We start from the raw sequence: 15,142 nt of genomic DNA on the forward strand, positions 1-15,142 counted from the left end.
GTTTTCACAGGTTGCTAACGGCTTTCTACGATCGGCTTTCTACGATCGAGCTTACCACTTTTTAAGTGAAGATGTCCTGTTGAGGGAGGACTTAAAAGGATCGGAATGATCCACCACGGAATGGTTGGGTCATCTACTGGGCCGAGATGCCTCCAACAGGCCTCGCCCAGTCACCAGAGGCGAAGTAAGAAGGGGAGGGGAAAGAAAAAAAAGACAGACGCGGGCTCCAACAGGAGACTACAAATCCCAGCAAGCCCCGCGACAAAGCTACTACGGGTCCCAGCAGGGTCCGTTCGCGAAACGGAAGCGGCCGGGGAGCGGGGTGGCGCGGAGAATCCGGTCACGCTTGAACGTCGCTGCGCAGACGCCACTCAAGGAGCCGGACGTGACGCAGGGAGAGTTCCGGCTTCGGCCTCCGCCGCCGCCGCCGCCTCCACCGCCGCTGTCGCCGGCACAGCCACCGCGGCTGGTTCTTCCTAAGATGGCGCCGTTAGACCTGGACAAGTATGTGGAGATAGCGCGGCTGTGCAAGTACCTGCCGGAAAACGACCTGAAGGTGAGGCGGGCCGGGGCGGCGGGGCTCGCCCCTTCCGGCTGTGGGGCGCCCACCGGTCCACCCCGCGGCTGTCCAGGCGGACCTGGGCTGGGCGTCCGGCGGGGCCGCGGGGGTGCTGTCCTGGACCGCCGGCTGACAGCAGGGGGCCCCGGCCGCTCCCCACGTCGGGGGTCCCTGGGGTCCGGGGGGCGTGAGCGGCTCCCACCTGCTCCCGGGGCTAGGCGCCCCGATGGCCCTTGTCTTGGAGCTCATTTCATCGGTCATCTTGCGGTGCTGTAAGCGGTGGTCTCCTGACACCGTTTCGCTAAGAGTTCTTTTTCGCTTGATGTGTGTGTGTGTGTGTGTGTGTGTGGAGTGGGAGTTAGAGTGACTTTTTGCTTGTTACTGACAAGTGCGAGTCACCGGGTATATGGTTGCGGGTTCGTAGTGTCTGCATACAGGGAGCGTTTTGAGCCTTGGCACGCTTTTTTTCTTTTTGTAAAGTGCTTCTGTGCGCCGTTAGACACCAGCGTTTGGGTTCTGGCACCGTGCATCCGCTAGTGCTCGGGTCTCATTTGTCGTGTGAACTTTGGCGCTGTGGTGGAGCTGTTGGAGTTGCTTTTATGCTTTGGGTTTTAAACAGCTTTGTCTTTGGCAGTGAATGTCAGAAGGAAGATATTACTGTGTCCCTGTTTACGCCCGGCTCTGTTGGTACAGGAAGTTGATCTTTTAGCATTGCTCAACAAGTATGCAAAGTGTTTGCCCCCTCCCCCTCCAAGCTGTTGGCAGTGTGAAGGAGTTGTGCTTAGGTGTGAAGTCTATGGGCTGTGCTGGGACGGTTGTTCTTGTGCCTTTCCCCCATGGTAAATAGGATAAGCTTGTATTAGTGGGAATGTGGTGTGTATGCTCCCAGTCTGCGTTTGTAGCCAGCAAGAATGTAACCAGCACTTGGACCTAGTTTGGGAAAAACTAGCCACCTCTCTTTGGGTAACCTTGGTCGGCCTTAGGTGGAATCCACTGTTTGCTCGGAAGTGCTATGGAAGCCTGTTGGCGTTTTTAGGTGTGGAGCTGTTACGTACATTGTATTTCCAACTTGAGAGAATGTGCCTTGGAGTGAGCCTCAGGTCCCAGGCCGGAAGCAAGGCTGGATTTGAACTGCACTCAGCTGATTTCCTTAGAGTCTCTCAGTTGGATGAGTGTAAAGCAAATAGCGTTAATGAATGATCTTATTTCCTGTTGAAGCACAGTTGAAATGTGCTTACTTGTATGTGTTAATAAACTTAGAAAAATTTTTTTTGAACACTTATTAAAAGAGCTCTGGATTTTTCTTTATTAGACACTTCTGTCTTGGAAATATAGTGGTGTTTTTAATCAGATTAATGTGCTGTTCTTCTCTGGAGTATTTAAAGCAATTTAATTTTGTCTCTTTTTCTTGGCATGAAATGTAAGCTAAAAATAGGCAGGCCAAAAAATATCCTAGGAGCATCTTAGATGCTTTCAAGTCAATAGAAGAATTTCTAAAGGGGGAAGGAGAAAAAAATAGGCCACTTAATGAACATGATGGAAGAGACTTGTTTTGGAATAAAGGAAGGTAAAAATTCAATTTTTTGGCCATCGTGCTGGTCTAGCAGCTTAAGTCTTTGCCTTGAACACACTGGGATCCCATATGGATGCTGTTTCGAAACATGGCGGTCCCACTTCCTATCCAGCTCCCTGCTTGTGGCCTGGGAAAGCAGTCGAGGACGGCCCAAAGCCTTAGGATCCTGCACCTGCATGGGACACTTGGAAGAGACTCCTGACTCCTGGCTTTGGATCAGCTCAGCCACTTGGGGGGTGAATCATTGGAAGGATGATCTTCCTGTCTCTCCTTCTCTCTGTATATCTGCCTTTACAATAAAAGTAAATACATCTTTTTAAAAAATTCTTTCTTTTTTTTTAGAAGTTGGAGGTTCAAGATGAAATAATAAGTAAATGATGGTCCAGTGCAATAACCTAGTGGGTAAAGTTCTCACCTTGCACGCGCCTGGATCCCATATGGGCACCGGTTCTAATCCTGGAAGCTCCACTTTCCATCAGCTCCCCAATTGTAGCCTCAGAAAGCAGGAAATCAGTTGAGGATGGCCCAAAGCCTTAGGACCCTGCACCCATGTGGGAAACCTGGAGGAGATTCCTGACTCCTGGCTTCAGATCAGCACAGCACCAGCCATTGTGGTCACCTGGGGAGTGAACCAGAAAATGGAAGATCTTCCTCTCTGTCTCTCCTCCTCTCTGTATATCTGCCTTTCCAATAAAAATAAATAAATCTTTTAAAAAATAGAAAAGATTCATTTATTTATTTTTATTGGAAAGGCAGATATACAGAGAAAAAGGAGAGACAGAGAGGAAGATTTCCATCTGATGGTTCACTCCCCAAGCAGCCACAACGCCTGGAGCTGTGCCAGTCCAAAACCAGGAGCCTCTTCCGGGTCTCCCACTTGGGTGCAGGGTCCCAACGCTTTGGGCCATCCTCGACTGCTTTCCTGCTTTCTGAGGCTACAATTGGGGAGCTGATGGAAAGTGGAGCTTCCAGGATTAGAACCGGCGCCCATATGGGATTCTGGCGCGTGCAAGGTGAGGACTTTAACCACTACACTATCATGCTGGGCCCACCCTGAGAGATTTTTACAGAGAGAGGAGGAGGAGAGAGAGAGATTTCATTCATTGGTTCACTCCCAAAATAGGCACCATGATTCAGAAACAAGCTGATGTGAAGCTGAGAGCCAGGACCTTCTACCTGGTCTCCCATGTAGGTGTAGGGACCCAGGGCTTTGGGCCACAATTCCGTTTTTTTTTCAAGATCAGGAGTAGGGAGCTGTATCAGAAACGGAGCATCTGGGACTTGAACCTGTGCCACCATAGGATGCTGGTGCTTGCAGACAGATTAGCTACATGAGCTATCACACCAGCTTCGAGAGAAAGATGTTTTATCCACTGGTTTACTCCCCAAATTACTGCAACAGCCGAAGTGAGATGGGGTGAAACCAGGAGCCTGAAACTTCTTCCAAGTCTCCTGTGTGGGTGCAGATCCCAGGCCTTTGCATCATCCCCTGCTGCTTTCCTAGTGCGTGTGGCATGGAGGTGGACTGCATGTGGGGCAGCTGGGACATGCACCTGTGCCCGTATGGAATGCTGGTGCCAAGGGAGAAGGGTTCGCTTGCTGGACCACCTGGCTGCGCTCACCTGCCCCCAGAGTACTTCAATGTGGCTTGTAAGTAAGGAAATTATGTACTGAGTTAGCGTTCAGTTTAATTGACCTAGGAACCGAGGACAGTTGCTGTTGGAATAACTGGAAAAGTACTAATATTCCCTCAGGGACGCAACACAAAGAATTGTAAATCCCGTTGTATCCATTTTTATGGAATAATAGCTAATGTGATATTTTTTGAAACTCACTTTTATATCTGCTCTGGGGTGTTTGAGTTTTTCAAGTAAGACTTCTTGTTCTGCAGAGTTCTACTTTTGTCTGAGTTACGGTGAGCGCCTGTCCTGCCTCTTGCTTCAGGTCTGATTTTTAGACTCTTGGGATGTACATGCCCGTGTTCTGGCCTGCAGGTGGCTTGCTCTGGCCTCTTTGCCCGTCTTGCTGTTGTCTCCTCCTGGAGCGATACGTTGTGCGTTGAGTCTTCAGGTAAGGCGAGGAAAGTCCAGCACTGCAGCAGCAGGCTCACAGTGTGGCGTAGGACAGGACTGACGGAGGCTCTCCGTGTCCTGGCAGTGGTACTCTGTGTTCTTGCCCTGTGGCTCCCGAGACGCGTCCGGAATGTGGGTGCTGTCTGTGATGTTCACAGACAGGAGCCTCAAAGCTTCTGGTAGCCTCATTTTAAAAAGTGTAAGAACAAGTGAAATTCTGGTAACATTTAACTGTTTCAATGTGATATGAACATCAAATTCTTCATGTGATATTGTGCATTTCTTAAAAAATAAAGGCTGAGATGCCTTGTTACTGCATCATGTTCAGACCAGCCACATTTCAGGTGCTCAGTAGCTACGTGGGACAGCACAGGCCTCTGTTGACCCCTTAGCTGCTTTCTCAGAATATACGATCTGAGGGAGAATCAGAGCTCAGCTGGATTTGTACCCTTCTTGCTTTACAATGTGGGAAATTGAGCTTTGTAGAATCTTTAGTTCTCCTGGAGGAGTCTGGCTCATCAATGCCAGTTGGAACTCAGTTGGAAAGTCTCCTTGGACAGAGTTACAGAGAGAAAGCTCTTCAATCCACTGGCTCACTTCCTAAATGGCTGCAATGGCAGGACTGGTCCAGGCAGAAGGCAGAATCCTGGAGCCCCATTCAGGATTCCCATGTGGAGGGTATGGGCCTAAGCACTTGGGTGGTCTTGTTTTTTTTTCCTCTACTCATTAATTAATTGATTAATTAATTTAAAAACCTGTTAAGAAATTTAAAATTTATTTGGTTTTTATTGCAAAGTTAGATTTATAGAGAGGAGAGACAAAGAGAAAGATCTTTCATCTGCTAGTTTACTCTCCAGATGGCAGCAGCAGCCAGAGCTGAGCTGATCCAAACCCAGGAGCCAGGAGCTTCTTCCAGGTCTTACTGAAGAGTGCATTTTCTTAAAAATAAAGTGTTTATCTTTTCTAAAGTAAGGTGGCGACAGAGTCCTGATGCTTTGGGCCATCTTGTGCTGCTTTCCCAGGCCACAAGCAGGAAGCTGGATGGGAAGTGGAGGAGCTGGGACTAGAACCGGCGCCCATATGGGCTCCAGGAGCACGCAACATGAAGATTTAGTGTTTGGGCCATCATACTGTCCCCTTTATTTTATTTATTTATTTTTTTAAAAAAAGATTTATTTATTTTTACTGGAAAGGCAGATATACAGAGAGGAGGAGAGACAGAGCGGAAAATCTTCTGTCTGATGGTTCACTCCCCAAGTGATCACAAGGGCTGGAGCTGAGCCAATCTGGAGCCAGGAGCCAGGAGCTTTTTCAGGTCTCCCACATGGGTGCAGGGTCCCAAGGGTTTGGGCTGTCCTCAACTGCTTTCCCAGGGCACAAACGGAGCTGGGTGGGAAGTGGGGCCGCCCGGCTTAGAACCGGTGACCATATGGGATCCCGGTGTGTGCAAGGAGAGGACTTTAACAGCTACAGTATTACGCCAGGCCCCCTTTATTTTATTTTTTAAAAAATATTTATTTTTAATTTTTATTGAAAAGTCAGAATTTGCAAAGAGAAGGAGAGAAAGAAAATCTTCCATCTACTGGTTGACTCAACCTGTGGCTACAACAGTTGATCTGAAGCCAGGAGGCATGAGTTTCTTCCGGATCTCACACGCAAATGTAGGGTTCCCAGGCTTTGTGCTATACTTTACTGCTTTTTTATGCCACAAGCAGGGAGCTGGATGGGAATTGGAGCAGCTGGGACACGAACTGGCTCCCACATGGGATTTCTGTGTGTTCAAGGGTGAGGATTTAGCTACTAGGCTGTCGCACCGGTCTGTAATCATAGCATTTTTTTTTAATCCACACTAATATCATCAAATTTTTCCCCCTGTATCTGGGGTAGGGGAGAAACAAAGGGAGAAACCTCACCCAGCCTCCCACCCATTCCTGGTCCCTGATGTGAGGCACACTCCAAGGGTCCTGCTCAAGCAGTTTTGATAGTTTAGCAGTTCTGAATTGCTGCCAGTCTCGCCACTCCAATCATGATGAAACCTAGTCAGAATCCACTGGCTGACATGGTCTTTTCATGGTTGGGTTCTGAGATCAGCAGTTGAGTTGGAGGGATCTTCAAAGAAACTTCATCTGAGATGATCCAAAACCTGATTCTTGTCTGAGTTTGCCAGTACAGGGTCCGGCATCGTCCATCGCCCCAATCAGCTTATGCACATGCTGGTCATTGCAATTGCTGGGTCAGTTCTGTTTCCTGCCCTGTCTTCCACTTGAAGACAGTGGGTGTTGTAGCCCAGCTCGATCCTACCTACTTCATACTTAGTCCTCTTGCAAACCAGTGGGAGCTGCAGCCTCGTTGGGGCAACTCCCCATAAGCCCCACCAGGCCTGCCCCCTACCCTGGTTCCCATGCATGCCAGTATGTACCGCAGGCTTGTTCAGTCTGTCCCACATCCCATTTAGCTCTCATACATGTCAGTGGGCATTGTAGCTTAGTTCAATCCAACCAACCTACTATCCAGCTCACACACATACTGGCAGGTGCCTTTCTGTCTAGCCACCCCTGCCCCAGTCCTGGTTTTCATGCTCTCCAGTGGGGATGGTAACCCAAGAGGGAGGAGCCCACTATCTTCCCAGAAGGCCACTCCCACTCCCAGGTTATGCATTCTCCAAGTGGTTCTGGCATTTAACTTGACAGAATTAGCCCCCAGTGCCAGCCTCTGCCAGCTGATGCTGCGGCAAAGGCCAGCTAACCCTTCACCCACTCTAATTTTTGTTTGTACCAGTCGGAACAGTCAGCCAAGCCTGGCTTTTCCCTAATCTAGCTCACATGAGACCCACAGCTGTTGTAGCCCTGCCTGGCCTGGTCTGCCCTCATCTCAACTCATGCTCTCCAGTGGAAGTGATTGTCCAGCAGGGGAGCCCACATTCCCCTGCCAGCTTTGCCTTCTCCCCCCCTGGTTCTCATGTGTGCTGTTTGGGCGCTGCATCCACATCAGGTATGGCTCACCTCACCTTGGCTTTTCTTAATGTGCACTGGTATGTGTCGTGATCGAAGCTGGCCTGACCCACACTGTATGCTGGTGCTCGGATTCGCCAGGGGATGGTGTGAACTGATTCAGCCTGGTCTGCCCCCACTTATGCCGTGTGTATGATGGTGGGTATCTTTCTCTGACCTGGTCTGGGTTGCTCCTTAGCTTGGTTGTTGTGCTTACCTGTAGGGACTGTGTTCTGACAGAGGAGTTTCCCAAGCTCCTCCCTCAGAACCTCTGCCTATGCCAGGTCTTGCGCGTACTGGTGGTTCGCTGGGCCAGCCCTCATTGCTGGCCTTCAATCCATTCCAGCTCTTGGTGTTGAATGTTTCACCCCAGCCTAGGCTTGTCCATACCCAGACACTGCTCACATGGCTCCTTAGGGGCAGAGACCCAGCCTAGTGTGTCCTACATCTACCCAGGTTCTCCAGAGCACCAGATGGTGCTGGCGTCTAGCCCAGCTTGTTGAGCCCAGCCCCAGTCCACACTTGTACCAAGGGAGATTGCAGCCATATCCAGAATTTATTGGGCCGGGCACTACAGTGGGTGTAGTACGCTCAGCTTCCGCCTATGATACTGGCATTCTTAAAGGTGCTGGCTCTTCTGCTTCTTAGAAAAACTGTGGTGGTTAGCTCAGATCCTTGGACCTTGCACCCACGTGGGAGACCTGGTAGAACCCCCTGGCTTTGGACTGGTCCAGCTCCAAGTGTTGCAGCTGTTTGGAGATTGAATCATCAGAGGGAAGATCTTCCTCCCTCTCTTTTCTTCTCTCTGTATATCTACCTTTCCAAATAATTTTTTTTTTAAATAAAGTTTATTATTGGACCCAATGCAATAAGCTAGTGGCTAAATCCTCTTCTTGCATGCACCAGGGTTCCATATGGGCACTGCTTCATGTTCTGGCTGCTCCACTTTCCATCCTGTCGCCTGCGTGTGGCCTGGGAAAGCAGTAGAAAAAGGCTCAAAGTCTTGAGACCCTTGCACCAGCGTGGGAGAACCAGAAGAAGCTCCTGGCTCCTGGCTTTGATTGGCTTTGCTCCAGCCATCGTGACGATTTGGGGAGTGAACCAGTGAATGGAAGATCTTTCTGTATTTTCTTCTCTCTGTATATCTGCCTTTCTAATAAAAATAAACAAATATTTTTTAAAAAGCTTATTATTTTCACCAATTTGAAAGGCAAAATGATGGAGAGATACAGACAGATATCTTTGTTCTGCAGCTTTACTTTCCAGATGCCTGAAACGCCCAGAGCTGGGCTGGGCTGGGCTTTAGCCGGGAGCTGGGACCTGCAGGTGGCTGGCAGGAGCCCAGGGCTTTAGCCGTCATCTCCTGCCTCCCAGGAGGCGTCAGCAGGAAGCTGGGTCAGAAGTGGGTAGCCAGGACTGGTACTGACACTGGCATCCCAAGTGGTACCTCAACCCATTGCATCACAATGCCTGGTCTGAGCCCTGTGAGTTTATCACTCCATTGTTTGTTTTTTAAACCACTTACAGTGTTCTGCCTTGTGTAATAGAAGCTGTGTCTATATTCATGATTTGACTGACCTTGGTGGATGATGGGACTGCTGTTTCTTCTGTTTACTTCTGTGTGTCTACAGATTTAGAACACGGCCTCACATGAGATAACCAGTAGTGGTTTGTAAAAAATGTATACTATTCACCACAAACATTTCTTTATTTTTTCAAATTCTTGTTTTTGTTCATTTGAAAGAGAGAAAGAGAAATGTCTCATGTGGTTTGTTCCCCAGATGCCCGTGTCAACCAGGAGTAGGCCAGGCTGAAGCCAGGAGCCTGGGGCTCAGTGCAAGTCTAGGTGGGTGGAACTTCATCCCAGACAGTCCCATGTGAGACGCAGGCTTCCCAAGGGGTCCCTAGCCACAACGTGAAATGCCCACACTCAGCTATTTTCTGAAAAGTTCCTATAGCAAATAATATTCCCTGTGAGTGCCAGGAGCAGAGTCTTGATACTTCTCTTTGCCCTTGGAGGTCTGTTAATACGGTAAAGGAGAAAGAGAGATTAGGAAATGATCATTATAGTGTGGTAGGTGCTGCAATTGGGTGCTTCCCAGGATGTTGGCAAAACTGAAGCAGCACCTGACTCAGGAGCGATGGCAGGCTGAGCCAAGTTCGCAGACAAATGGGGAAGGAAGAATGTGTGAGCAGAGTGAATACTCTGGTTGGCAGGACAGCTTCTTGTTTGGGGAGCCTGAAGTAGTTTGGTATGATGAGGTGGTTCTGGGAAGGTAGGCAGAGACTAGAACATGAGACCAGTAAACTTGCGTTTCTTAAAAAAAACAAGAAATTTTGAGAGGTAGAGAAAGGAGAACGCTCGTATCCACCGGTTCACTCCTCCTGTACCTGCTGTGGTCTGGGTCTGGGCTGGGCCGGAGCTGGAAGCGTGAACTCCATCCAGGTTTCTCAGGGGGCAGCAGGAGCTGGCCACCTGAACGCTCCCTGCTGCTCTCTGGGCTGCGTTAGCAGCAGTGCAGGCCAATGCTGAGCTGGGCACGCTGGTCTGTGAGTGTTCCGACTGCATCTTAATCCTTAAGCTATAGGTCCAACCTGGTGTGAAGCGATTTTGAATTCCATGCATAGTTTGTTTGAAATGTATATTTTCGTGAACATAGGTAGGTATTGCACTAAAGGAAACTTGAGTGTCTTGTTTTTTATTGTTTGAGGATTTATTTATTTTAAGGCAGAGTTACAAAGAGAGAGAAGAGTCAGAATCTTCCGCTGGTTCACTCCCCAAATGGGCGCAATGGCTAGATCTGGGCTGCGCTGCAGCCAGGGGCGAGGAGCTTCCTTCCGGGATGCCACCTGGTGCAAGCACGTAGGCTGCTTTGTCTAGGCACAGTTAGCAGGCAGCTAGATCGGAAATGAAGCAGCAGCAACTCAAGCCGGTGCCCGTGTTGGAGGTAGCTTTACCTATTACCGTATAGCATCAACCCTCACTTGAGTATCTCTCATTCCATTTTCCATGAACTTTTGTTCTAAAGATTGATTGATTGATTTGAGAGGTAGCATTGGGGAGGCACATTAACAGAGAACTGGATCTGAAGTGGTGTACCAGGGCCTGAGCTGGTGCTCGCAAGGGATATTGGCATTGCAGGGAGAGACCCAGCCTCTGTGCCGCAATGCTGACCCCACCGTGGCGTTTGTGAAGTGCCCTCATCTAAACCTTAGGATAAGATCTAGCCCAGTAGTTCTCCATGGCAGCAGTTCTGCATGCTCTCCTCCCCTCTGAGTATTTGGCAGTGTCTGGAGGCATTTTGCTTGTCCCAGCTCAGTGGTTTAGCAGAAGGCAGAGATGCTGTGACATGTTTGTAATGTACAGGATGGCAACCCCATGCAACAAAGAATTACGAGTGCCATGGTGGAAAAGCTGTCTAGTCCGAAAATATAGATTCTGAGGATGTGAATGTCATTGTCATCTCAGATCCCTGTGGCAGAGATTAAATAAATGCTGTATAAAATATTTTAGATAAATTTTTATTTCTTCAACTGAGCATATTTTAAAAGATTTTATTGTTTGTTTTTTTTTTTAAAGATTTTTATTTATTTTTATTACAAAGTCAGATATACAGAGAGGAAGAGAGATAGAGGAAGATCTTCCGTCCGATGATTCACTCCCCAGGTGAGCGCAATGGCTGGTGCTGTGCCAATCTGGAGCCAGGAGCCAAGAACTTCCTCTAGGTCTCCCACACAATCCCAAAGCAGGATCCCAAAGCATTGGGCCGTCCTCGAATGTTTTCCCAGGCCACAAACAGGGAGCTGGATGGGAAGTGGAGCCGCTGGGATTAGAACCAGTGCCCATATGGGCTCCTGGCGCGTTCAAGGCAAGGACTTTAGTCACTTGTCCATGCCGCCGGGTCCTAAAGATTTTATTATTTATTAGAAAAGCTGCTCAGATTTATGGAGAGGGGCTACAAAGAGAAAAGTTCTTGTACCCACTGGTTCACTCCCCAAACGGCCGCAGTGGCCAAAGCTGAGCTGATCTGAAGCCAGGAGCTTCTTTGGGACTCCCACACAGGTGTAGGGTCCCAAGTTTTGGGCCATCCTCCACTGCTTTCCCATGCTAGAAGCAGGAAGCTAGATGGGGAGTGGAACATCCAGGACATGAACTGGTGTCCGTATGGGATCCTAGTGTTTGCAGGGGGCGGGTTTAGCCATTGAGCCATTGTGCTGGGCCCCCAGCTGGGCATATTTTATAAATACTGTCCCCAAGAGCAAATATAGGGAATGGTGTATTTTATATGGCAACATAAGCTAAAGAAGTAATAATAAAAAATTAGAACCTTGAGTGTTTGAGAGGCAAAGAGAACAGGGAGATGGAAACAGGAAATAGAACTGTTAACAAGCATCTTGAGGAAACGGAGAGGAAATAGGGTCTCCTAAGAATGGAGGCATGAGCAGCTTTTTATTCCAGAATGAAGGACTAACTGGCTGCACTGGGCAGGGAGTGTAATTTGCCCTAGATTTGGAATAGAGTTGAGAATGTGGCCTTGAGAATGAGTGTGTTAGAGCATTGAGAGGCCAAGCTTTGTGCAATCCAGGCTGCAGAACGAGGTGTGGGGCCTGGGAAGCAAGGAGAAGAGGGGACTTTGCTGGCGACAGTGAGGTCATGCTGTGTGACATCACTGTGACTCTTGGCCGTCCTGCGCCGGGTGTACACTGATACCGTGTGCACCGGGGACTTGGAAACATAGCTCTGTCAGTTCCCATGAGAAATTCAGTCAGTGGAGGCAGTGATAATCCTACTGTGTCTTAGGACCTGGGCTCTGGTTGAAGAAAAAATTTACACGTGTTTCCAAATACTCAGTTGAGATGGGCAGAGTTTGGCAGTAATCTTCAGTTTATGGTCCATTGATACTTTGAGAACCGGCCTGAGACTGTGGGCTGGTGACCAGTTCACTTCAGAGCAGAGGGTGGGCCTGTGCTTGCAGGAGCCTGCATGAAGGTGCAAGTTGCAGATCCATGGTCTGTGAGATGGGGAAATGGCAGGTGTCCTTCAGGAAGCTGCTGGTGCTCTGCTGAGTCCTGGTGTCCCGTTTCTCTTTATCATTCGCGCTGGGCTGGGCTCTGAGGACGTGGCTTGTAGGCAGGCACACCACTGCAGGTGGTGCTGGCTGGATAATCAAATACAATCTGGGAAAAAAACAACTGGAAAAGAAGGGAAGACTGCTGCAGAGTAAGCCCAGGCCTCTGGAGAGGACAGTGTGGCTTAATTCAGGATGGAGTTTTCAAGAATTCTTGTTAATGTAGTATTCAATAACTGGTATTTTTGGGGGGTGTATGTAGTTGAGCCCCCAGCTTATTTTTCCTGAGAGTGAGAAAGTTGAGAGATCTACATTTTAGGAAGTAAAGAACTTTTCTGTCAGAGATGAGTCATAGAAAGAACAGTGGAAGGTAAACTCCAGAAGCTTCAGTCAGAGGATGGATTAGGTGGGAAAGATTAACATTGTATTCATGGTGCAGGCTGTGCTTCTCATTGATGGATATTAGGCCTTCTATTTGTACTATGTAAATTATATAAATATTATATAAGTATTATTATATGAGAGACACACCCACACCCCCATCCCTTCTTCACTTCCCAAGGACCTACAACAGCTGGGCTTGGGTCAGGTCCAGGCAGGAACCTGGAACTTAATCTGTCTCCTGCGTGAGTAGCAGAAACTCAGTTGCTTGAGTCATCATGTGCTCCTTTCAGGGTGTGCATTAGCAGGAAGTTGGAACTGGATGTCGTGAGTAGTGTCCCACCCACTGTGCCAGAGGCCTTTCTCACACCTCTTAAGTTGTTTTAAGTATGAACTCGGAAATGGAACAAATACCCGACAATGCTCAGGCCCTATAGGATAAATTTGGAAACAGAAAGCGCTATTCATTCTTGTTCAAATTACAGTAATCACTGCTACAAATACCCTGGTGGAATACTTATTTTTGGAGTTTGGAGAGTGTACCTGAAACAAATACTGCATTTATTTGCAAGGCCTCAGGAATATGGATAAGGTCCTAAGATAGGTAGCTTGAAATATCACTGTGTTTTGATCTTTGAAAGTTTACTGGGGTGCTCGCTTTGGCAGCAAATATACTAAAATTGGAACGATGCATCCTGCACAAGGATGACACGCGAAAGTTTACTGTGATAAGCCTCTGCCGTCAGTGCTAAGCAAGTCCTGGCTGCTCCACTTCCATTCCTCAGCTGATGCACGTGGGGAAGAACAGAAGATGACCCAGGTGCTTGGGCACCTGTTGCTCTCATGGGAGACCTGAGTGAAGATCCTGGCTTTGGGCGCTTTTTGGCCATTTGTGGAGTGAACCAGTGGATGGAAGATCTGTGTCTCCTCCAACCCTGTTAACTCTCTCTTTCAAACAAATAAATCCCTTTTAAAACTGTGTGTGTGTGGCTCAGTGTTGCTGCGTGGGATGCATGTGTCCACAGCAGTGTCTTGGCTCCTCCTGCCGTCAAGCTTCGCAGTCATCCACTCTCTGGGAGGCGCTTGGCAGAGACCACCCTTCCCTTCATCCTGGTCCAGCCGTGGCTGCTGCTGCTGTTCACAGTAAGCCAGCAGGTGAAGATCTCTCTGTCTCTCTGCTTTTCAAGTCATAGGAAAACAAATAATTCTTAAAATTTTGCTTTTGTTTTATTATTTATTATTTACTATTTATTATTGCAGACCCGTGTAGGCCTTTGGTTAGGATGGAGAGACGGAAGGGTTAAGATGGTGAAGGAGGCGGTGATAAATGTTTTCATCTTTTCTCCTGTGCTGCAGGAGGAGGGGAAGACAGTGCATGGCTCCTTGCTGTCAGACTGTGTCAGCACTGGGGACAGAAACTCTCCTTTATTACCTTAGGGACCCAGGAGGGGAAGAGTGTTCTGAGCCTGTTACTTGAGTGGTCTGGATTGTTCTGAGAAGTTGTTGGCTTTGTTGCACTGGAGGTGAGAAATTCTAAGACCTACTGCCTGTCTGGGTCTGCCATAGTGAGTGCAGCTGCCTGCTCATTTCTGCCCCCAGCCTTGGCTCTTGTGAGTACTGGTATCTGCTGCAGCCTGGACTAGATGACCCCGAAGAACCCCTACCTGGCCCACCCCCAGCCCTGGTTTTCATTTGTCACAGGTGCTGGTAGGTACTGACCTGCTTCATTCTTGTGTGCATCAGTGGGTACTATGGCCTGGCCTGGCCTGTCCCCAGCCCCGGCTCTCATGCACTCTGGTGGGTGTTGCCACCTAGTCAGGACAATGCCTCCAAATCCCTACTATGCCTGCTTCAGGTTTTCACGTGTGCCAGTGAGTGTTGAGGGCCAGCCCAACCCAGCCCAGCCCAACTCTCTCCCAGTTGTGCTGCTAGCAGTTGGCGGGGGCTGTGGCCTAGCCTAGCCCTACCTGCCCCTAGGTCCAGGTCTTGCATGCATGGGCAGGTGGTCTGGACTGTCCTCCCCAACCCTAGCTTTCGTGTGTGCCTGCGAGTGCTGGGTGATCCCAAAGAACCCTTATGAGACCCACTCCAGACATGGTTCTCCAAGTGCCACAGGTGCTGCCTTACTGATCCATCCCGCCCCACCTTGCCCCAGCTCTTATGTCCTGGGCAGGTGCTTTGGCCTGACCCGGTGAGGCCCTCCATCCTTCCTCTTCTGATCCATGTTGTCTTGTTCCCTCGTTTACCTGTTTATCTGTGGGTGCATGGCTCTGTCCATGGAAGCCCCAGAAATCATGTTATGCATGTTAAACAAGCCCTCAGTGACCCTATTATGGCCTGTCCCCAGGCCATAGTCCCCACGCAACTCATGATGCCTTCATGTATGTGTGGCAGCAATGATAGTATGGGGCAACCCTGACCAACATGTGTTGGCAGAAAAAAGAAAAGTAACCCTGGGCCCGGCGCGGTGGCACAGTGGTTAAGGTCCTCGCCTTGCA

General features: G+C 49.0%; 1 protein-coding gene across 2 annotated transcripts in view; it reads left to right on the top strand.

The window, feature by feature from the left end:
• The first annotated feature begins 369 nt into the window (after positions 1-369).
• PPP6C (protein phosphatase 6 catalytic subunit) overlaps positions 370-15,142 on the top strand; it is a 33,461-nt gene continuing 18,688 nt past the window's right edge. The window contains exon 1 of one of the 2 annotated variants that reach the window (XM_040963835.1): positions 370-556. In XM_040963835.1, coding sequence (XP_040819769.1) covers positions 482-556 — 75 coding nt within the window. In that variant the 5' untranslated portion in view covers positions 370-481. The remainder of the gene's footprint in view (positions 557-15,142) is intronic. The other variant, XM_040963836.1, reaches the window with a different exon arrangement.

This window comes from Ochotona curzoniae, unplaced genomic scaffold (genome assembly GCF_017591425.1).
Source record: "Ochotona curzoniae isolate NIBS_2020 unplaced genomic scaffold, NIBS_Ocur_1.0 scaffold_3208, whole genome shotgun sequence".
Taxonomy (NCBI): domain Eukaryota; kingdom Metazoa; phylum Chordata; class Mammalia; order Lagomorpha; family Ochotonidae; genus Ochotona; species Ochotona curzoniae.